Source organism: Struthio camelus, chromosome 2 (assembly GCF_040807025.1).
Source record: "Struthio camelus isolate bStrCam1 chromosome 2, bStrCam1.hap1, whole genome shotgun sequence".
Taxonomy (NCBI): domain Eukaryota; kingdom Metazoa; phylum Chordata; class Aves; order Struthioniformes; family Struthionidae; genus Struthio; species Struthio camelus.
In genome coordinates this window covers 62,744,163-62,767,051 of record NC_090943.1, presented here as the reverse complement: position 1 = coordinate 62,767,051, position 22,889 = coordinate 62,744,163, and the positions used below count along the sequence as shown (strand labels likewise).

The window sequence follows — 22,889 nt, the reverse complement described above, 5'->3', positions numbered from 1 at the left end:
AATGGGGGAGAGGCACCTCAGAGCAAGCGCCTAATTTTATGCACAGAGGTGCGCACGCCCCCGCTGCTTTGCCTCCTGCGCCTGAGTGGAGCGCGTGAGCGGGCTCGGCGCTGCTCGCGGCGCGCCAGTCGGGCAGGCGCCTGCCTGCCTGTAGCGCCCGCGGGGTGGGAAAGGCCGCGTGCGAGGCCTTCGCGGCGCCCGCCCGGGGACCCGTGCGGCTGTAGCCGCTCCGGAGGAGCGAGCGCTCGCCCGCACGCGCGCGCGCGGGGATTGGCCGCCGGGCCGCGTTGCGCCGCGCCGGCCAATCAAGGAGCGCGGCGGGCGGGGCGGGGCGGGGCGCGGCGCGGCGCGGCGGGTCGAGGGGAGCGGAGGCGAGGCGGGCCGGGGGCGGCAGCGGCGGGATGAGGCTGAGCAGGGTCTGGCTGCTGGTGCTGCTCCTGGGGCTGGCCCAACTGGCCATCCTGGCGCGCTGCGACGGGGCGGCCGAGGAGGACGGCGGAGGTGAGTGTGGGGCTGCCCGGGGGGGGGGGCCGAGTGGGGGGAGGCCGTTGGGAGGCCTGGCGGGGGGAGGGGGCGCCGCTAACGGCTCTGGCCGCCCAGAGCAGGAGAGCGCCCCTGGAAAGGGGCGAGAAGCTGCCCGGTGCGTCGCTCACCCTGCCGCGGCAGAGCCGTCGTACGCCGCTCCCGGCTTTTATTCATAACTTGCTAAAACGTGTTGGTTAACGCCAGGCCTGACGCAGTTAATAAATGGCCTGGGGAAGGCGGCGCGTTTGGGGCTGGCTGAGGCCTGCTGCCGGGCTGGGGGCTGCTGGGGGGCGGGGACCGGCCCGCCCTCCCTTGCCCCGCCGGTGCGCTGGGCTTCGGGTAAACCGGCTCTTGTCGGGGAACCGGTGCCTCGGCTGCTGGCGGCCGGGGTATCCTGTTCAGAAAAGACAGGTCCCTGAACTCCCGATTCCTGTCCTTCGGAATCGGGCGCTCGTATGAACGCGTCGGGAAATTGCAGGAGGCAAGCTTTGCGGGTCCTGGCTCTTCGCTCCTTTTTCAGACCTCCTCGGCTGAAACTTAGAGCCTGGGCTCGGTTCCTAATCTGGGCTCACAAAATCCGTCTGCTTCTTGAGGGTTTTAACTTCTCGGAGCGTCTTCTTTGTCACAAGATTAGTCGTTATTACCTTGCAGCTAGCCCTGCCTGATCTCCTCTTCTACATATGGAATTGAAAGCTAGAAATTAGCAATATTAGTAATTACTACTTTTTCTCAATAACCAATAAATATTTTCCTATCTTAAGGAGCACTTCCCCCCCCCCCCAATTCCGGGGTTCTGTGCATTTTTTGTATTTCAAATTGAATACTTTTTCAGAAGGAAATTATGTGTGGTGCTAGCTTTTTTGGGTGACTTTCTTTCCTTGTGTTTGCGTTTCACTGATGTGTGTCTCCTCCCTTCCAAAAGTAGTTTAAAAACAAACTTACTCTGACTTAAATATAAGCTCAGAATCTGTTTGTGGATATTTTGAAGTGGTTCTCTTTTTTTTAAGTGTGTATCAGAAACTGAAAAAAATTTTATGTCTTTTGTAGTTCCTAAATTAACTTTGCTGCGTGTTAAGTATTAGAGGGCATTTAGAGAGCATGGATTCTGGGTGAAGTCTTTCTTGAACTCCTATCCTGCAAATTCTGGCTTGCTGAACAGGCATTGAAACTTAAAGAAATGCATTCATGTCAGGTTCCTTAGCTGCCTGAGTAAACTCTAATGTGTGAGGACCGAAAGACTTTTACAAGATGCAGTGTCTGCAGTAAGGGGATGCGCTTATTTCAGCTCACACTGAAGAAGACTATCCTGTTTTTTCAGGAAGTTTTTTTAATTATACTTACGCTTCTTCTCTGTTCACTAGAACACTGTTATCATCAGTTTTAGCATATGACAAGCCTAGTATTAATTTCCTCCATTAATTGAAATATTTAATTGTGATATTATAATGAAGTCCCATGGCTGGCAACAGGAACTCAGCCTTAGGCTCCAGACGGGCTGGGTTTTCATCAGTATTTCCCGAATGTGCTATTCCTCTGTAGGAGTTAACCTCAGGATCAAAGACGAACAGTGAAGGGGAAAAGTATTTGCTGCTATATGCAAGTTTGATGTTGATCCTTGCACAATTTGAATAACTTTCTCTTGTATCTCTCAAAACTGTATCCAAACTGTGAATTAGACTTTATAAATCTTCTGTTTTACAAATAAATGTAGTTGACAACTTCCATTTTTGCCATTGAAATGCAGACCTATGTAAATTGGAACAAGGCATTTGTTTTACAGCAAATGGTAACCTTATGTACATTGGCTTTTCAGAAAGTGAAGGAAGAGTTCAGGTGAAACAGTAGGGGCATGTTGTGTGTTTTTTGGAAATGAACTTTGACTAGAATGTTAAAGCAGATAGGTACACGCACAGCAAGGTTAGCCTAGAAATTGTAATAGGCAGGTTCTGACCATTGTGCTCTTTGCATGTTAACGAAGGAAAAGGAGGGATCCTGTAGCTATTACACTACAGAAAACACTGAGAAAAGCTGCTTTATAAAAGGGCTTTTGAATGACCTTGCAACAGATTGTTAGTCTCAGGTGGCTTTTTTGTTTTTTTGTTGTTTGTTTTTTTGTTTTGTTTGTTCTCGTTTCTCAAGAGCAAAATTATCTAAGACACTGACTGGAAGACAGACCTTAGAGCTGGCTTTCTCAAAAGGAGACTTTCAAACAGAATGCGGAAGTCACTGATTATCGGATGCAACTTTTTGATATTGAAGTCATCCTACTTGAACAGAAAGTAGGCCGGATTTCCAATAAATTCTGAAAGTTCAGCAAAATTATTATATGGATTAATTTCAGTTAGGTTGGCCATCTTGCCGAAAAAGTTTTGCCAACTAAACTTGTGCACATGAAGTTTAAGGTGACTGTTACATACAGGACAAAAATCCTTGCGAAGATGACATTCATGTGTTGAAACTTTTGAAAACTTCTTGTTGGAATAAATGGGAGTTGTCCCTACTTTACAGGAGGACTAGTGTTAGCCTAAAGCTATCATTTAATAGCTTATCCACCTGTTTAGCAAGTAGCTTTAAGAAACAAAGGCACATTGTTTTGATTGGAATTACTTTATTTTTAAGAACTGTCTTATACAAATATTTATTAGCTACTTTTGCACATTCAGATATCACAATTAAAAGCTCATTTGGTATCTGATCACTCCAAAATGTAATTAGTAATGCAGAAGAGTTTGTCTCTTTTTTAAAAAAAAAAAAAAAAAAAAAAGACCCCATGCTTTGAGGTGCTTAAAGCAGATCTTCAACACTGACACTGAGAGGGAGGTTGGAGGTAGCCAAGATAAACCTAAGTCTCAGTGAAGCTAGAGATGATACAAAATGAGTTTGGAGTCCTAAGCAGAAATCTATAGATCTGCTATTTGGGTAGGGGATAGAAATGCAGGTCCTCCTTAAGCATATCTCCAAGAACCAGTGTCCTGTTGTTGCATGGTACTATTCTGTGATTCTGTCTGAGGTGGAGGAAGTGAGTGCATAGTTCCCATGACAATGTATTGCTATCAAAGAAGTGTTAATTTGGCGTGGTGTGCAGGTACTTCCAGTGAAAGATAGGACACATGTTCAGGATGAAAAAATAGTAACAGAAGCTGCAGTAATCATAGGTCTAGTATACTAACATCTTCACTTGTGCAAAACTAGCTGCAGATGGTACTTAGTTCTGATCTTTCCAAACGGTCAGCATATGCCATCCTAACTGCAATGGTCTTTTGCCAGGCAGGGGGGAGGGAATGATACATAATAAGTAGATACAAGGACTGCAGTCTGGTTAATTTCAGACAGATGAGTAGAATTAACTGACTAATTTTGGTAGAAAAATCTCTGTGCCTCTAAAAATAGCCTGAGGTGATTTGCTTGGAATAATCAATGAACTTTGCAGAACTTGCTGGGAATTTCAGGCACGAGCCAGCCATGAATGCCCTGCAGTGAAATGCAGCTCTCAAAACTGGTGAGCACTGATACCAACGAAAGTTTTGACTGCTAAACAGCTCTGAAAACTAGCTCTTCACCACTGTGTTGCTATATGTAAAAGAATGTGGTAATAATTCTCTTTAAGTGTGTTTTTAAGGGTTATTTCATTCCTAAGTGCTCTGAAATAGTAACATAGAATGCATTGTCCACTTGTAAATCAATGCTTGGAGTTACTTTTTAGATGAGATGAAATGGCAGTAGTTAAGGAACCTTAATCTGTGTCCAGGTGACTTTTGTGTGATGAATGATCTGTTGTGACTTCACTACATCAGAAGCTTATGTTTTGCTGTTAGGTAAATATGGGACCTAATCAGAAGCAATACATTTTCCACAGCAGTGGGTATTGTGTGGGGGTTTTTTTTTGAGGGGATAAACGTTCCTTTTTTTTTTTTAATACCTTCTTTTAATAGAATGATGCCATTCAACTAGAATACCCATTTTCTGTCTGCAGTGAGATTACTCGTTATGGTCTGCTGTTCATCCAAGAACAGCTCTTTTTCTGTCCCTTCCCTCTTTTCCCCCTCTGCCATTTTATTGTACCAGCTCATTGGATATTGTGTTTCTCGTTCTGAAATCCTGAACCCCAAGTGAAGTCAGAATATATTCAGAATTCTTGTCCTGAATTAGTTAGTTATGTGTACGTGGTTTGTTTTACAGCAGTCACTCCTGCTAGCTTAGTTGCAAGCTTACTAGACTTAAATTGGAGAGTAGTTTTGAACAAGGAAATCTTTAGTTTTCTCTCTATATTTATTTTTAAATACTGAGGCTTCCAGTGGTTGGCTAAAAGGACATCAATTTTGCTGATGTATGGTTTACACTTGGGATGGGAGATGCTTCATGGCTTATTCTGTGGCTTAAATTCCTTTAAGATCATTCAGTAAGGCCTGTTTACCTTGAATGATAACAATTTTAAGAGATAAAAATGTTTATTTAGTCCCTCACATGTTCTTTTATTAAACAAACCATCTCATTTCCAAGCCAGGAATGAATGAATTGGTTGAAGTATCCCAGCTTCAGATTTAGTGTGCTAACCTTGATTCTGTAATGTAGCAAATCTATTTTCCCCTTGGAAAAACACTGCTCAACAACAAACCCTTCAGTCTCGTTAAATGAAAGGGTTCCTCCTGAAGTTGTTTTTACTCTGTGTATCCCAGAAGGGTACACCCTGTATCTGCTAGATACGTGGAAGTAGGCTTACGCAGGACTTCCTGTGACAGTTTTTTTTATTCATTTCTACATTCCTTGCATGGACTGATGCTGATTCAGAGCCAGCAAGTGGAGTGATGCTCTTGTGTGAGGAAAGCCTCTTTAGTAAATGAGAGACCTGAAACATCTCTCTAATTGAGAGCAAAATACACTGAGGTGGCAAGAGTGGGATGGAGGGATCGGGGACAGGGATAATTTTGATGCGCCACCTCTAAACTGCCTTGCTAGTAGCAAAATGATAGCGTTTGAGATTATAGCAGGCATGTCTGTTGTTTATCAGACCTTCAGACTTGCAGAGCGTGAAAGTTGTATCCTTACTTGCTACATCTGTAGCACCATAAGGGAAGCATGGGAACGGATAACGTCTGCTGTAAAAGATACCTAGATTTTTCCAGTCACACGCTGCTGTGTTTGAGGGGATGGGCAGCTGTTAGCTGCATGATGGTGGACTTCTATCTGAATTCAGGTGTAATTTGTGTGCTCTTGCCCAACTAAATGTGTCTGGAGCCCTGCTTCCTGCATTTCAACAAGGTACCCAGTTTCTCTTGGTAGAGACTGTCGTAGGTCTGTATGTATTAATGCTCACTGTATTCATGATGTATTTTGCTCTGAAGAGCAAATTAACGTGTTGACACTTTGAAATACTGGTATTGTCAGCTGGCATAGTGCACTCTGAAGTAAAATGGGACCATTAGAATTCAGGCTCTTTGCAACCTCAGGTACCCCGTCGTTGTTATGTGGACCAGTAACTAACCTATTTAGATACCCTTGTTAACCACAGAATATACTTAAATTTGTCTTTAACCTGGGAGTGCTGTTCTAACATTAACTTTGAAACAATTTGTATTGCGGTTTTATTTTTCCAGAATCCCTTGCAAAAGAAGAAGCTGATGATGATGAAGATGACGATGACGACGAGGATGATGAAGATGAAGATGATTCTGAAGTTAAAGAAGAAAATGGTGTGTTAGTCTTAAATGATGCAAACTTTGATACCTTTACTGCAGACAAGGACACTGTGCTGCTGGAGTTCTATGCACCATGGTGAGTTTGGGGTTGCAGTATCCCTGTGTGTTCAGCCCTTCCTTAACCTTGGGGTGGGCATGAAGGGTTTTCTTGACAGTACACCCTCCTGAAAAGTGAGCTTTATTTGGGGTGGTTCTCAGAAGAGATGCTTGGGGTTTTTTATTTGTTTTCCCTAGATATCTTTAAATGATTTTAGGGAATGAGAAGGTGCCAGTAGCTTACTACCATGAAGAAGAGCTGTGATAGTAAAAGCAGAGGTCTGGATCATGATTGGTTTAAGAATACAGGCTGTTTTAAAGGTGATGCAGGAGTAACTGGCTTCTAAAAGAAGCACTGGACTCTGCTGTAGTCTTGGTTTGGGGGGGGAGGGGGCAATTCTTCCCCAGCAGGTACTCATTTATCTGCCTGTGTGCCAGATGATAGAGCAGCTTGCATTTTCCCTGCAGATGTGGGTCATTCTGAGGGTTCCCATGCCAAGAGAAGCACACCCTGCTTTTGTCCTTGCTCAGGGCTTGTTATGAAGTAGAGATGGAGCTGCTGTACTCACAGGGTGGATATGTCTGGCTCTTTGGGCTATGCAGAAGTTTCTGGAAGAGGGGACTCTTGATTCTCTTACTGCATCCCTGGTGTGGGCATAACTCCATGCAGCTGCGCAGGCTGGCAGTTGAGTGACTGAAAAGCAGCTTTGCAGCAAAAGCCCTAGGGTGCCTTGTGGATGACAAGATGGGTGTGAGCCAACAGTGTACCTTTGCTGCTGAGAAGGCCAAATGCATCCTGGGCTGTATTAGTGAGAGTGTAGTCAGCAGGTTAAGAGCAGCGCTTTCTCAGATATATTCTGCACTTACAGGACTGCATCTGGAGTGCTGTATCCAGTTTGGAGCTCCTCGTAGAAGAAATAGTGACGTAGCCCAGTGGAGGGCTATCAAGGTGCATGGGGGGCTAAGGCACATGACATAGAAGTAAAACTGAGGAAACTTGAGTTTACTCAGCCTTGAGGAGAGTAGGCTGAAGGGAGAGCTTATCGTCCTCTGGGAGGATAGAGGTAGGACAGAGTCATTCTTCTCAGAAGTGCAAGTGGAAGGATGAGAGGCAGTGGGACGCAGGGAAATTCCCAATTGTAAGGAAAAACTTTCCACAGGAGGGTGGTCAGATGCTATAGCAGGCTGTCCACAGAGGCTGTGGATTCTTAATCCTTTGATGTACTCAAACTGGGCTGAATGGGGCTCTGAGCAACCTGGTCCAACAAGACATGCTTTGAGCAGGAAGCTGGACTAGGTGACCTCTGGTGGTACCTTCCAACCTATCTGTTTCTGTGGCTGGTTGATTATTCATTCCAAAAGGTTCATACAAAATCCAATCATGAAGCAAAAATGACTTTAAGCTGTAGTAGAAGAATTGCTTGCTTTTTCAGGGGTTGCTCTGCTCTCGGCAGGAGCAGCTTGATTTTTTTTTTTCTTGTATTGGTGCTCGTGGGTCCTGGTGAGTCCCAGAAAACTCATAATGCAGTGTGGTATGGTGGCTTATTACCATGTCTTGTTGCCTCACTGAGAACTTCTGCACTCATATCACTGGAGGAGGCTTCCCTAGCAGGGGAATTACCAGAAGGTTTTCCTTCTCTTAGCATTCAAATCACTGCTCTTGCCAGAAGGATGTGGTGGGAGTAAGGACATAGCTTAAGGGTACACTGAGGAACTCCAGAGCATTTCAGAGAACTACCATGGATTCACCTGTGTATAACTGAGACAAATAATTTAGGTCAGAAAGTATCTTCTCTTCCATTTTTATGGACAAAAATGAGATCGGAGGAAAAAATAAGAGAATGCATTTGCAGTCAAGTTGCTGAGTTAGTGTTGCAAACAACCTCTTTTCCTTCATGGCTTAGAGATGTAAAGGGACTCTTACGTTTGCTGGTCCTTTTCTAGTCTTTTAATGGGAGAAGGGGGAATAATGATCTTGACTGAGGTGTTTTTATATTATGACTAAACTATGTTGAGTCTCATCACATAGAAACCCATCCCTGCTTGGCCCTAGGTACTTTCTCTGCAAGCGTAGCTAGCTTGTCTGCATGAAAGCTTAACACAAAGCTTAACTGAACTGAGCGAAAAGACGCATGGTCGTCACAGACTAAATAGCACTTTTCTCTTTACTCTCCCTCCTGTTAGGGGGGAGGCCAGAGAGTACAGACTGTCTATTGCATGCTACGTTTCCCTTTTTTCATTGTTACCTTCAGCTTATCCAGCTATACTCAGGTTTTCCTGTACTGGTGTCCTCTGTCCTGCCAACTTTTGTAGCAGGAATGTCTGTTCTTCCCAAAGAACGCTGATGTCAGAGAGCAGTATCTGCGTTATGATGGATGTGAGATTTCATTAGGCTTAGTGAATTTCTAGTTTGTTTTCCCTTTTAGCTTGGTTTAGGCTCGCAGCTGGAGAAGGTGGATCCAGATGAAGGAGAAGCTGAAGTCCAAGAGACAATATTTGAGGGGCAGGGAGGAGAAGCATTATGAGACCTGCAGCCTTGTTGTAAAGCAGTTGTTGGAAACCTTTTTTTGCAATGGTGCTAGGAACTGCATATGGAAATGCTAGCTTTTGGCTGAAAAAGCAATCACATAATGCTATGGGCATGGTAAACTTCTGATTAACACATTAATCACTTGAAAACAAGAGCTATAGTGAAAACTGAATGGCACAAATCCAGGAATCAAATGCTGCGTAGACAGCACTTCTATGCCTTTATTCTAGTGTACTTAACAGAACAACACGTTAGCTACAATTACCCTCTGTATCGATCAAGGATCTGAAAACTTAATAAGAAGAAACATTCTTGTGTTGATGGTGTGAACATCTTGCAGAAGACCTGGAAGTGCAGAGTAACAAAACACCCTTCAGATCTGTTGTGCGTTTATTTGTTTACTTGTTTCTTCTTCTCCCTCTGACAGGTGCGGACATTGCAAGCAGTTTGCTCCCGAATATGAAAAGATAGCCAAAACTCTGAAGGAAAATGACCCTCCTATTCCAGTTGCCAAAATTGATGCTACTGCGGCCACTTCACTAGCAAGTCGTTTTGATGTTAGTGGCTACCCAACCATCAAAATTCTGAAGAAAGGTCAACCTGTTGACTATGATGGCGCTCGAACAGAAGATGGTAAGCATCAGTCCTTTGTGTTTCTCTGTAACAAAGCGAAAAAGTATATTATCTTGGCTGTTAACATGGGAACTGTTCATTGGGACCCCTATAAAGGGCTTTGATTGAGTTCCATTACCATAAGCAAAATAACTATGACCTTAATTTTATTTAAGCTTCTAGATTGGCTGCAGGCTAGAAGACAGTTCAACAGGTAGTGTAGTTACTGATGGAAGGTTTCTAGAAATATCATTGACTAAAGAGGAGGTAATCTTATGCTTGCAGAAGGATTAGCCAACTGGAAACACCAGGTCTGTATATTAACAGTGGATTCAGAACTGCTACTTGTTTCTTAATAAATATATCCAATTTCAGGCTAGTCATAAGGGGAAAACAATATTTTTGACTGTTTTGAGATGGAGTCATGAAACACTGAAGGTATAGGCTTGTGCTCTGCATAATTAAGATACTCTGCTGTGGGTTGGAGGACATGTTAAAGGGATGCTTGGCAATACTGACTGTATGTTTCATTGATGCTTGCAACTGTGATTTCAGAATGTTCCTATCGGTTCTCACATTTGGTATACTACAGATAGGATGATGCTAACTCGCTAATTGGGCAATTGAACTGTCTTTCAGCTATTGTGGCTAAAGTCAAGGAAGTTTCTGATCCCAACTGGACCCCTCCGCCAGAAGCTACCCTGGTATTGACCCAGGATAATTTTGATGAGGTTGTGAATGGTGCTGACATAATTCTCGTGGAGTTCTATGCCCCGTGGTAAGCAAGAAGTCAGTTGCCTCTGCTTTTCTACCACAGCTGTCCTGAACAGAGTTGATAAAACTAACAGGCAGGGGCTGATAACTGCCAGATACAATGTTTTTCTGTAATGATGCCTCTTAAGTGGCTTGTCTCAATACTGTGCAGATGTGTCTAGCTCTGTATATCAGTTGTAATCTGGACCTAAAATCATATTATAAGCCACTTGAAGACTAAACTGGATCTATGTCTCAGCAAGGGAAGAGTCCCAGAACTTAACTGCCTGTGCAGTTTGTTTCTTGGAGGTTCTCCGTGTTTACTAAGCTGGGAGCATGTTGGGAGGTATTGCGAACTCTTGGAGAGGGTTTGTCCTTAATTTAAAAATTTAAATCTCTAAAAACAAAGCTAGCACAGTAATGCGGAGGCAAGCACAGAGGCTAGTTTTGGATTGGAGAAACAAGTCTTCCTAGTCTGAGACTTTCTTCCATAGGTTGAAGTGAATAATCTCATTTTCACTTTCTCCATTCAGGAAAGCTTAGAACACTTCAGCTGTGGAAGGTACCTAGTAGGACTTATGGCTTAGAAAAGGCAATCTTACTTCCCTCTCACCTTTCCGTAGGTGTGGACACTGCAAAAGGCTTGCTCCAGAATATGAGAAGGCTGCCCAGGAGCTCAGCAAGCGCACACCTCCTATTCCCCTGGCTAAAGTCGATGCCACTGCTGAAACTGAGCTTGCTAAGAAGTTTGATGTTACTGGCTATCCAACTCTGAAAATCTTCCGCAAGGGCAAACCTTATGACTACAATGGTCCACGAGAAAAATATGGTATTATAACTTCCCATATTTTCTAAGGGCTTGACCACAGATTTATTGACCTACCTATAGAGCTTACAAACATGTTCACATCATAGGAATGGTATTTCACTTAAAATCTGGTTCTGAGGTAGCTGAGGGAATTTGAAAAAACCTGCTCTCGTACCTAAACAGGACAACAGGATAAAGTTGTATCTCATTTTTACAGCATCTTTTCACCAGCTGGTACCATTAGCTGCTTTTAACATAAAATAAGTGAAAGACGTGATAAAGCAGTGGCACTGTAAGTAAATGGGCAGCTATTAATTACACTGTGAGGAATGCTCAGTAAGGGCTGGCAGTGTTCAGTACTGGTTTTTAATATGAGAAGAGACTTAAGAATTTTCAAGCAGAACTTTGCCTCATGACAGGGTCAGGAGATAGTGAACGGCCTTGAATTTCAGAAAGGCTGGTTGCTTGCAAGGCCAGTAACCTGAAAGAAATCTAGATTTAGTGTCATTTGGTTATGGTGTGCACAGAATGCTGTCCATGGCATTGCTGAATATCTTGTTTCCCAGAGAGGGAGAACCTCTGAACCTCTCAGATGAGTAAATGTTCTAAGCAATTTCTTGCGGGGGGCGGGGGGCTTTTGTCTCTCACAGGTATTGTCGATTACATGATTGAGCAGGCTGGTCCTCCATCCAAGCAGATCCAGGCTACCAAACAGGTACAGGAATTTCTGAAAGATGGGGACGATGTTATCATCATTGGTGTTTTTAGTGGAGAGACCGACAAAAAGTATCTGCTGTATCAGGAAGCAGGTAAAGAATATTTTAAAATACTAAGCAAAAGCTTGGGATTCTGCCCAGGACCTTTTGAGCATAGGCAAGAGAGCTTCTTTATTTCTGCTCTTAGTTCAGTGGGGAGGTTGGAGGGGAAAGAGGGGAGGGGGATTAGAGGATGGTCTTTCACTTGCATTCAAGGTGGGGGGAGGGGGGGGGGAATCTCACACCAGACTTTGAGGATATAGTTAATGTATCAGTTTGCCAGTAACAGGAGATCTTAGTATTATGTGTTTCTAAAACATGAGAACTAGAGAGGAAGGAAAATTCCTAGTTGAGGAACAAATTACATGTTCTTGGCTTAAAGCCTGTCTAGTTTTGTCATCTGATGTGGTTTCCCATCTGACAGTGCCAGATGCTGTGCTCTGCTGAATGTCTTTGGGGTGGGGAGCCCGGAAAAAGGAGAAAGCTCATCTGCCACAGAAAGGTGCTGAGTCAGGAACAGGGAAGAAGAAAGGAGAAAAAAGCAGTTTTGTAATTGTGCTGGCAGGGACAGGCTGAGAGGCAAGTAAAAAGTCCTATAGAGGAGTGTGTGAGGATGGATGTTGGGAGAGGTGAAAGGCATGATACGAAGTAGGGACTTGCTTTGTTCAGCTGAAGCAGCAGGCTCTTTCTAGGTGGATGCTAGAGTCTGGGAAGTCTCTCTCTAGTAAGAACGTGAAAATGGGCTAGAAGGGGCCTTTGCTCATCATTGTCCATCTCTGGACTGGTATAGCACAACCATCCCTGGTAACGTGTTCTTGAAACCCCCTCTGACATGACACACTGGTCCTGTTAACAGTATCTTCTACCACACAGAAGAGGCCAAGCACTGCTGCCTCAGTCCCTCTAATCAATCTGTTTTGCATGCTCAAACTACTCAGAGCCACTCTTGGGCTCTGCCAGTTTGGAGGGCAATGTGGGCAATTCCTTTCCCTATGGCTATGCCTGCTTCTGGGGCTGCCATCACTTAACAGTTGGATTCAGAGCTTTGGCTATTCCAGCAGAGTAAAAGGTACAGAACTGTTCTACAGATTGTCTTCTAGTCAACCCATGTGCTATGGCGGAAAAGTTCCCTCCCAGCTCTATTTTGTTTGGGGAAAAGCCAAGAGTTAGGAGACTGATAGGGGCTTCATTGTGTATGTTTTTGAAGCTGTTCAAGGTTTTGTAGCTTTTGGAGTAAGGCTTCAAAGCAGCTGAGTTATTCAAAAGCATTCAAATAGGGCTATTCAAATTGTATGCTGTATATCCTTTTTCACATACTTCTCTCCCTGTTTGGAAGAGAAGTGGAAACAATTGAAAGATGGCAAGACTTGTCTCTGGGACTTTGCTGCAATCCAAGTCTCTGAGAATGGGAAGAGAATTGCCTTGCAGTGCAGTTCCAAGGTTTAATTCAGAGGCTCTTAGTTCATTCCTTGATGATCTTTCCTCTTCCCTCTCCCTAATCTTAATTTTTCAGCTAACACTCTAAGAGAAGATTACAAGTTTCATCATACCTTCAGCAATGAGATTGCAAAATTATTGAAAGTGTCTCCTGGAAAACTGGTTGTCATGCAGCCAGAAAAATTTCAGTCAAAGCATGAGCCGAAGATGCATGTGTTGGATCTTAAAGTGAGTAGTTGGTCCAAAGCGACAAAGTTTGATCACAAATTTATAAGAAGGCTCTTTACTCTTGTATATATGAGCATCTGACATCTTCCTGTTGGAAATACTTTATTAAATATCTGAGGCAACCTGCTTTATGCTTCTTTGTTCTAATAAGCTTCATGAAGTGAACCCAGAGGTTACATACTCTTAATAAATTACCATACTATTAGTTAATCTAAAGGTGGAATACTAAAATATCTATAGTGCTCTAGGATTTGAAGGATATGGTAAGGGCACTGTGCATGACATGCCTCCTCTCTCATTTGTGCATACACAGACGTTATCTTGCAGTAATGTCTAACAAAAATGTCACTTAAATCCTTTTTTCTGGACTTTTCCCTAAACAGGATTCTACAGACGGATCAGAGATTAAAGAGCATGTGCTAAAACATGCCTTACCTCTAGTTGGTCATCGCAAGCCTTCCAATGAGGCCAAGAGATATGCTAAGCGTCCTCTAGTGGTTGTCTATTATACTGTAGACTTTGGTTTTGATTATCGTGTTGGTAAGTTAACTAGGATTACGTTGATCTCCTTCATGAGGAAGAAAACAGTAGCTAGATCACTAATCTTGTTGTGTTCTGGTGACTTCAGCTACCCAGTACTGGAGAGGCAAAGTCCTGGAAGTGGCCAAAGACTTCCCCGAATATGTTTTTGCTGTCTCTGATGAGGAAGACTATTCCTCTGAAATAAAAGATTTGGGCCTGATTGAGAGTGGAGAGGATGTCAACGTGGCAATCCTGGATGAAGGTGGCAAGAAGTATGCTATGGAGCCAGAAGAGTTTGACTCTGATGTACTCCGGCAGTTTGTGCTGGCATTCAAAAAAGGTACGGTTTCTAAAATATAATTCTTCTTATATAAAAACCATTTTTCCTTCCAATAGTTTTTTTTTGAGACTATGGCTACAATCAATAAAAAAAATCTTATATGCAACCTTCTAGTGTTTGGTGGCTTACAGCTTTTGAATGCCTCTTTTACCCCTTCTTTTAATCTCAGTTCATTAACTTTGTCTGGACTGCAGTGTGACATCTGGCTAGATTCGAGTATTCAGTATATTATTTGGCAAGCCTAGTAACTTGTAGCTTTGAAGTGCCAGTAGTTGATCACTTATATTCATGGCTAGTATCATCGCTGTGCATCTAATACGTTGTTGATGGACATCCCTAAAAAGAGGGAGAGTGCTTCCAGGGAACTGTGAAACAAATTCTGCTGTCCATATTTCACAAGCTTATCGTAATAAGATGTTGCCAGCAAGCTAACCCACGTTTCATGCAGGGATGAGTTTACGGCTTCCCTGGCGGGAAGATATATTGCTCTTTTTCTTGCTCTTTTGCTCTTGCTCTTTTTTCCTTAGTAGAGATCATAAGGATTGCTCTTACTGTACTCTAATAAATGGTGTATGTTTTGCTTCCTCCTAGGAAAACTGAAGCCTATTGTGAAGTCCCAGCCAGTGCCAAAAAATAACAAAGGGCCTGTAAAAGTGGTAGTGGGTAAAACGTTTGATACTATAGTAATGGATCCAAAGAATGATGTTCTCATAGAGTTCTATGCTCCGTGGTGTGGACACTGCAAGAAACTAGAACCTGTGTATACTGAGCTAGGCAAAAAATACAGGAATGAGAAAAATCTAGTCATAGCCAAGATGGATGCTACTGCCAATGATGTGACAAGTGACCGCTACAAAGTGGAGGGATTCCCCACTATCTACTTTGCTCCGAGGGACAAGAAGAACAACCCTATTAAATTTGAAGGCGGGGACAGAGATTTAGAGCATTTGAGCAAATTTATAGAGGAACATGCGACAAAACTCTCCAGAACAAAAGAAGAGCTTTAGATAACAAGAGGGTGGTGAAGAAAGAATTGTTTGTACATTGTAGTTTAAAGCAAGTTACTGACAAAACTTGTTGAGAAAAGAATTCAGCAGTCTGAGCAAGGAAATTCTTGAGCAGTAAAGCAATTGCAGTGTCTTTTTTTTTGTATTGCAGAAAAGTCTTTTCTGGACACTGAACTTCTCTCTGACATGAATGTCTTACATTAGTTATGATTTTGATCTTTGGAGAAAAATACATCCTTTATTTTTTGTGACTATCTTGAACTTGATTCTTTGATTCCAGTACAGCTCTTCAAGTTAAAAGATTTTTACCAAAAAGAAGGGGAGAGGGAAATCCCTCTGCCAAACAGGTTTCTTTTTGTCTCTTATTTGTTGGTATGGTATTGCGAGTTTCATGTTTGGTTTGAACCAAGCTCTCTTCTGTTGTGTTTTTGAATACACATTCGTTTGACTGTATCATTGTATTCATTGAGGGTAAGAAGGGGATTTCTAAACTGTAGACAAATTAGTTTTTCTGAAATCAGACACAGCAACATGCTAACTAAATATGCCCTGGTCCAGGCTGCTTTTGCTTTGTATATTTCTGCAGAGACAGTGATGCTAAAATACCAGTGTTTTTTCTAATTGGCCTCTCTGTACCTGCTGATACTTACCCATTTATATGGAGATCTTCCCAATTATGTTTGGAGTAGTTGTAGCTTCAAAGAAAGAGCATCTACTGAAAGGTAATGCTTGGAGTTCTGGTGTCAAATTTGTATGTTCTGGGTCTCTTTTTCTTGAAGAAAAAGGTTAAGGTGGAGAAACTGCTGTTTGGTAGTGATCCTTTTTTGAGGAAGTAGAGTGAGACCTTCTGATGCACTTTCTTCCTATGGCAGTTACTGCATGCACAAGAGATGGTCACATGCCAAGTAGAGCACGGAGCAGTTGTATTTGTGCTTAAAAGTGGATTTTGATGTGGAATGATGTAATTTAGATACATCCATAAACTCTTAGGCCATGTCAGGCTGGCCAGACTTAGACATCAAGGATTGTCTTCTAAAGCGCTTGAGCTACGTTTTGGCCAAATTACTTAGTTCAGGGAGTTCTTCCTGCTAAAAGTGCCAAATTCTCATTAATTAAAGAGAAGGTGAAATAAAGAACTGGGAATGTTGGCAGGGTTTAGACAATTGGGTTACCAATGGCTAAAATGAAAAATCCCAAACTAAAAATGTGTTTGAAAGGATTGATCTTGGCACATCTGGACTATTGACTGTCCTGAGTAGTGAGGAAAGTCCTGCCTGCAAAGGGAAGTGGGACAGAATTGTTAGAATCTGTGTAATAAGCTGCAGCCTTTCTGGTGGCTCAGAAGTCATGGCCCTGTGTTGCTGACTTTCTCTTGCTGAGAAGCAGAGCAGATTTTAGCTGTTGGGATCATGTTTGTTTTAGATTTAGGGTTTGCTAATCCCAAAGTTGGTGGAAACAAGAGATGAGAAGAGAAAGCTGGGCATATAAAGACAGTCAGAAACCTTTTGAACCGTATCCATCAAGACAGGCCCTGTCTCTCTCCTGCGGTTGGTGTTGCTATACTAAGGAGCTAGTTGCAGCCTGAAATGCATGTTGAAACAACTTCTGTCATGGAGTCACTCTGTATGCTCTTGTTAGGCATTGATTTTTATCAGCAAAAGCTGAGTAGTGGTAAACATATATTCAGATCAGGTCTCAACTGCTGCTTTGTGTTTAAGCAGTGTAATCACTCACTTGAGGCCCTGATATTGCCATTCTCCTGTTTCCACAGTAGAGGGGGGGCTTCCTCCTCCTTTATTCTTAAATGTGTGGGTATATATTGAGCTTATGCAGTACTTCTGACTACAAGGCTCTTACTGAGTGCTTTGTTTTGACATAACTTTGCTATTTCTTTTTACAGCTTTCCCCTTCCCTATAGGAAGGGAGTAAAATGCATTTCACTTTCTGCAGAGAGTCTTAAAGACCATAACTTGTGATAGATGTCCATGCATAACAAACAGACTGAAATCAATCTTAGCTGAGCATTAGCTCATATTAGGAGCGATTTTTGAGCTTTGGAAAGTGTATCTAAGTCTAAGTTTGCCCCTTGATGTTCTGTCCTGTCCGCCAACTTAAAAATGAACGGAGTTACTCACGTAGCAATAGGCCTTACTTATAGTACTGCAGAAGATTAAATTGCTCCTGTTTATCATTTGTTCTTACAGTGGGTTAGTTGCAGGCTGATAGGAGTTTATTTCAAAATGGAGGACACTGATAAATATGGAACATCCCTAGGAACATGTAGAAGGGAGTTAAAAAGAAAAACCCTTACCACTGGCAGGGATTACTGTCAGGGCTGAAGCTCTGTTCTGCTCAGGACAAGAACTGTCAAGAGTTGATCACCAGAGTTTCTCACCTCTCTTCTTGCAGCTACTAACTTACTATCTCTGAATAGTAACATTCTCATTGCCAATGTCGTACTATTTTTAAGACTTTTCCTTCCTGGGTGATGTGGGCTGAAACCAGTCTTCTGCATTTAAAACATAACCCTTCTGGCCTGCTAAGCCAATAAAAAGCACTGGGCCCAGAGGAGTGTCTGAGCTGTTTGCTCAGCGTTCCTGCCTGCTTTCCTTTCCCTGCCCGTGCACGTGACGGTAGACTGAAGTGCAGTTTCTTCAGAGCTGTGCACAAGGACCAGAATTTTATTCTGGAGTAACAGTGCTTAAGGTAGAGCTAAACTGAGAAGAATAATAGCTGTAGTGTTGCTAACTCAACTTCTTGACATCTGTCAGCTGCAAAAGTAGGCATTATTAACTCAAGTCAGTTATGAGGTTTTTATGAGCATTAGACTGAATCTAGTAATCTGTTCTTATGTTGGTGCCTTGAGCTGTATTTCATGTGTCCTTGGCTGTGTCACCATGGCATTGGCACCTCATAATTGATATTTCTATCCTCACTCTTTCCAAGCAAGAGAAGAAGATACAGTCATCTCGGCACTGGGCAAACTCATTCTGGAAAGCAAACTTCCCTCCCCAGCTCCACTATCCTATCCCTGAGTGCACTATCAGGATCGCACAGACTTTCTCTGAAACTTAATCCTGTGTCAGAAGTCTCAACAGGCTGGCTTCATCATTAGGTCCCTGTTACATAACGCTTTCTCCCTGAAAACAGCAACTTTGACATCATCGATGCCTTTATGGGGGAAGAAGTCATATGATCTTTTGTAATTTCTAATGAATACATTTTGCATTTCTGTTTTTGTTTTTTCTGGTGCCTTAGAAAGGTGCATCTGTTAAAGTATCACCAAAGTGCCACTAATCTGTTTTGGTGGCCTCTCTTCCCCCATTACAGAAGAAAAAATATACACAGTGCAAGAAAAACAAAGGAAGGAGGTTTTTTTTTCCTACAGCAGCATGAGTATAAGGCATCATCTCTGATTATAGTTCCAAAGGGAAGACGACCTGCAGTTTACACTCCAGCATAGGATGGATTTGTGCACTAACAATGGTTCCCAGGTAGGTTCCAAGAAAGATGGCTTGGTGCAGATCTTTTGCTCCTTCTATGCTCACACACACCTCCTATGGTAAACAAATTATTCTGCAAACAGTAGTATATCTTTAAATATCCTTAGGAAGATTTATTTAGGGCCACTTCCTTGTCCTGAATGGTCAAGGACTAAAGGAGGTAGCAACTCTAGCACAGCTATTGTTCCCTGAGGAGTGAGCTCAGATATGTGTAAGACATTAAAGGCTACAGTAAATACTGGCCTAGAATATTTTATGCGACTTAATTGTTACTTCCAGAGATGTTTAGGGATGGTCCAAGGCTTAATTGGTAGCAAGCAAGATAGTGTAAAGAGGAGGAGGCTGTACCCCGCAAAGTTTGCCTGCCCTTCTGTATGTAAGGCTATAGGCTGATGTAATGGGTCTCTGAAAATTGGGATGTAAATAAGACTGTATGAAATTGGGCCACAGACCTTTCTAAAAGGAGCATTTACTGTACTTGCCAGACTTCTGTCCTTTTGTCTGTGGTAGGCAGGAGAACTTGCTGCAAGCAGCTCATTCTCCGAAGTGCTTTCTGGGCCCAATCAGAATTGGAATTGGACAGGGATCAGCAAATTAAGTATTGCAGTGTGTATGCTCCGCCCTTGATGTGGGGTGACAATGTGAAAAGCATGTCCTATGTAAACAAGCATGTACCCACTTGGTTCTCTGGTACATAGCCTTGTGTGTGTTTAGCAATTTGGCTCAGGTTTGCTGCGCTTAAGCTGTGAAACTCCCTCTCCAATGAAGAGCAGAGTAGGATCCCTGAGCAACCCTAGCACAAAGCAGTGAAATGCTCTAGTATCTTGTCCCAGGGGATCACAGCTATCAGGTTTCTGGGACTTCAGCTAGTAGTGCTGCACAGCTTTAAGTATGGTGGTGTGTGATGGGAATCGCTACAAATCACTGCACTGCATTGATCAGGGGAGATCACCTTTAATGGATATGTAGGAACTCCCACCTGGACCCATGTTAGCTTACATAAAGATATGCCTCTGAGCAAGAGAAAATGTCTTCCTGGCATGCACCACCTGCCTTTGTACCTGTGCGCAGAATCCTACTGAGTTTGCGAGTCACCTGGTTTTCCTTCACCTTCTTTGGAAGTTGCACTATCCTAAAGCCAGCTCCTGTAGCCACTGTCCAGTGTGCTTTCAGTCATCCGTGGCTATACGCTATCATCTTAACTCTAGTCCTGGAGTTTGTGCTATGAACACATTTAATGCAAAGTCACTGTACTCCTGTCTGACCCTTAGCAGCATAGCTTTCTTCACTGTTCCCAATTATGTATCTGGGCAAGCCTATACAAACCATGAAATCTAAAATATAATGTCTTTGCACAGGCTGGGTGAGACTGCTTGAGCCTTAAGGTCTGGAAGGACATGGTCATTGTTCCATTTCATTTCCAAACGGAGAGGAAGAGACCTGCTCTCTGAATTATCAGGAATCCATACATTAGAAAGGTGAACATTCCCTTTCAGAAATGCTCTTTGTTCAAATCCTGAGCTGTGTACAGTTTGACTGAAAGAATGGAGTAGCTGAAACGCTTCAACCAGTCATGCAAAGCAAGCCCTTATTACACTGTCGGTTACCCAGTCCTCTGAAAATAAGGTGCCTAACGGATTTCCACATGCTGGGGTTTTGAATAACCAGTTGTTTCTTCACAGCGGAAGTTGATGCTTGTTGCCATGTTTTCAGCCTGCTCTTGGTTAATGCTTTCCTATTTGCTTTGTCTAAACTACAGGAACCTTCCCGAAATTCAGTACCGTTTTGCCTCTCAGTAGAGGAGAGTTATTCTGGAAAACAGCCTAGCAAATTGCTGCTGAAAATGATAGAGGCAGAGTAACAGAAAATATAGAAGGTGGGCTCAGAAAAAGCCATTGATGACCCAAACTTCCATAAAGATAGAAGGCTAGACCAGACTGCACACTCACCTATTTATTTCTTTGATGTATCAGGCTACAGGTTTTCAGCTGTTTGTTTTCCATATTGAGCCTAGTAACTTAAACTGATGTACCTGCACAACTCTAAGTGCTAATCTTGATTTTTCTGAACCACAAAATCCATTCAGGAAATGGAACGTGCCTCTCGAAAGCCAAAATGTTTTGAGTAAGGAAGGCAATTTTGCATTCACTGGCTAAGTGGAATATTTCCTATTTCTTTTGCTTATGCCTTTGAACAGTAGTGTATGGCAGTAGTGTATTTGGCTGTAGTTTTGTGCTTTTTTATTTTGTGCTTTGAGTTATTTTTGGTCTTTTGCAATCTCAAGATGCTGTAACAATTAGTGGATGGCCACTAAAACTCCACTGGCTGTAATTAAACTGCAACTCATCCTAACCAAAAGAGGACTCCACAGAGGGCCTGGTGGCAAATGGATTGAACTTTTGTTCAAGATGCTTCTGACTAAGTCAGAGGAGAAAGCAATAGAGCATGTACTGCAGGTGCAAATCCAAAGATGCATTATTGTACTAAGCAGTCTGTTCAAATAAGTGGTGTTATTAATCTGCATACCTTCTTACTTAATCTGATATTGTCCTTAATGTTCAGCTCAGACACAACCAGCTTCTAAATTTTGAAATAGAAAAATCACTCTTTGAATGAAAACCAGGTCATGGTGGGCGTCTATTTTGTTTGTTCTCTTCCAAGATGGACCTCAACAAAGTTTTAATGAGACCTTTGAGACCAGCTCTTTTCTATTAAGAGCACAACAGCAGGGTAAGTGCAGCACTTCCTCACGCTGGAAACTATCCAAAAGAACTGGTAAGGATCAAAAAGTCCTTCTTTGATCAGTGATGTGACAACAAACTCCAGTGGCATAAACAATTCAAAGTTTGTTTTATTTGTAACAATGCAGCCTTGTTTTGCTGAGAATTAGGGTGTCACCTAATATAGGAATGGTCAACCTTAATCGAGCCTATGGTGCTTAAACACTTCAGCCTGAGGAGATGCTATTGAGGCGTGCATGTATAAGTAGCAGGTCATCCTCTTGGCTGTGAAAACACTGCGGTCTGAAAGACTTAAGTGGTTGATGGCAAACACACAGCTTGGAAAGGAAAAAAGGGAGACAAGATAATAAATAATTACAAATATGTAACATGAATAGAAGACAGCACAGCTCATCACCTGTTTACGCTATTGCCAAATACAATCAACAACTATATGACTGCAAGCAAATCTGTAGTGTCAGAAAACATGTTAATTCAGACACAGAACAAGCAGAAGAGTGTAAAGATGTTCTATCTGGAATTACGAATATCACTATGATTTTGACAGACTAAAAGAATATGCAGTTTTAAAACTGCTGTCTTCAGCTTATCACTAGCTGAAATCAGTAATTGATTTTAGACTACACGCTCTTAACAATGAATGAAAAGAATGAACGTGCATTGCCAGACTCGATAGGTGCCTCTGTAATAGACAAAGTAATAACGAAATTGAAACTTGCTTCATTGACTTTGACCTCAATGAGTCAACCAGATGCATTCAGCGATATAATGCTGGACTGATTTGTTTCCCACCAAAAAATGGTTATTATGTGGTTCCCTGCCATTTAAGACACTTCCTTTCTTCTAGATCAAGCTTTTCCTGTCTTTTTTTTAAATTGAATCCAGTGTCAAAAGCCTCTGAGTAAGATAATACACCCAGTATTATGGTAACAACAACGTTTTCCTCATCCCAAGTCACAATGACTTAAATCCAGTAAAAGACTCGGTACCTGAAAATTATGTGGCTGGTCTCTGCAGTGGAATGGGAAGTCTGATACCTAAAAAAAAAGTACAAGTGGTTAGAGCACTTGCTCAAGACCAAGGAGAGATCTTTCCTTCCTCTTCTTAAAATTGCTTTGATGTGCGTGTCAAGAGCATGCTCTAGCCATCTACCTCTACAAGATGGCTAGGGCTACCTTCCCATTGCATCTATTTAGAGAACTGAAAATCACTTTGGACAGAGAAAGAAAATGAGGTTTCATCACTGAGTTGGCGGAGAGAACCGTTTGCCCATCTCATTCATGGGACGCTCGGGGCAGTGGGGTATTTCTCCACCCAGTGCTTGAGTCTGACCTGCATTATGCTGGAACAGTGCACTAGCCAGACGTACAGATGCCCAGACATGGGCATTGAGCAG

At 42.6% G+C, this 22,889-nt stretch overlaps 1 protein-coding gene across 1 annotated transcript; it reads left to right on the top strand.

Moving 5' to 3' along the window:
• Positions 1-329: 329 nt before the first annotated feature.
• Positions 330-15,503, top strand: PDIA4 (protein disulfide isomerase family A member 4). The gene is made up of 10 exons (XM_068936067.1): positions 330-501; positions 6,120-6,297; positions 9,215-9,420; positions 10,039-10,177; positions 10,776-10,981; positions 11,611-11,769; positions 13,229-13,380; positions 13,764-13,920; positions 14,009-14,242; positions 14,834-15,503. Exons 1-10 carry the CDS (start codon positions 402-404, stop codon positions 15,247-15,249), a joined length of 1,947 nt encoding a protein of 648 aa, XP_068792168.1. The 5' UTR covers positions 330-401; the 3' UTR covers positions 15,250-15,503.
• The last annotated feature ends 7,386 nt before the right edge of the window (positions 15,504-22,889 follow it).

Bases quoted from the DNA above. Each gene is read 5' to 3' on its own strand.
- PDIA4 (XM_068936067.1), top strand. From the start codon at position 402: ATGAGGCTGAGCAGGGTCTGGCTGCTGGTGCTGCTCCTGGGGCTGGCC. The intron at 9,421-10,038 runs GTAAGCATCAGT...ACTGTCTTTCAG, and splicing joins TGGCGCTCGAACAGAAGATG to CTATTGTGGCTAAAGTCAAG. The intron at 10,178-10,775 runs GTAAGCAAGAAG...ACCTTTCCGTAG, and splicing joins GTGGAGTTCTATGCCCCGTG to GTGTGGACACTGCAAAAGGC.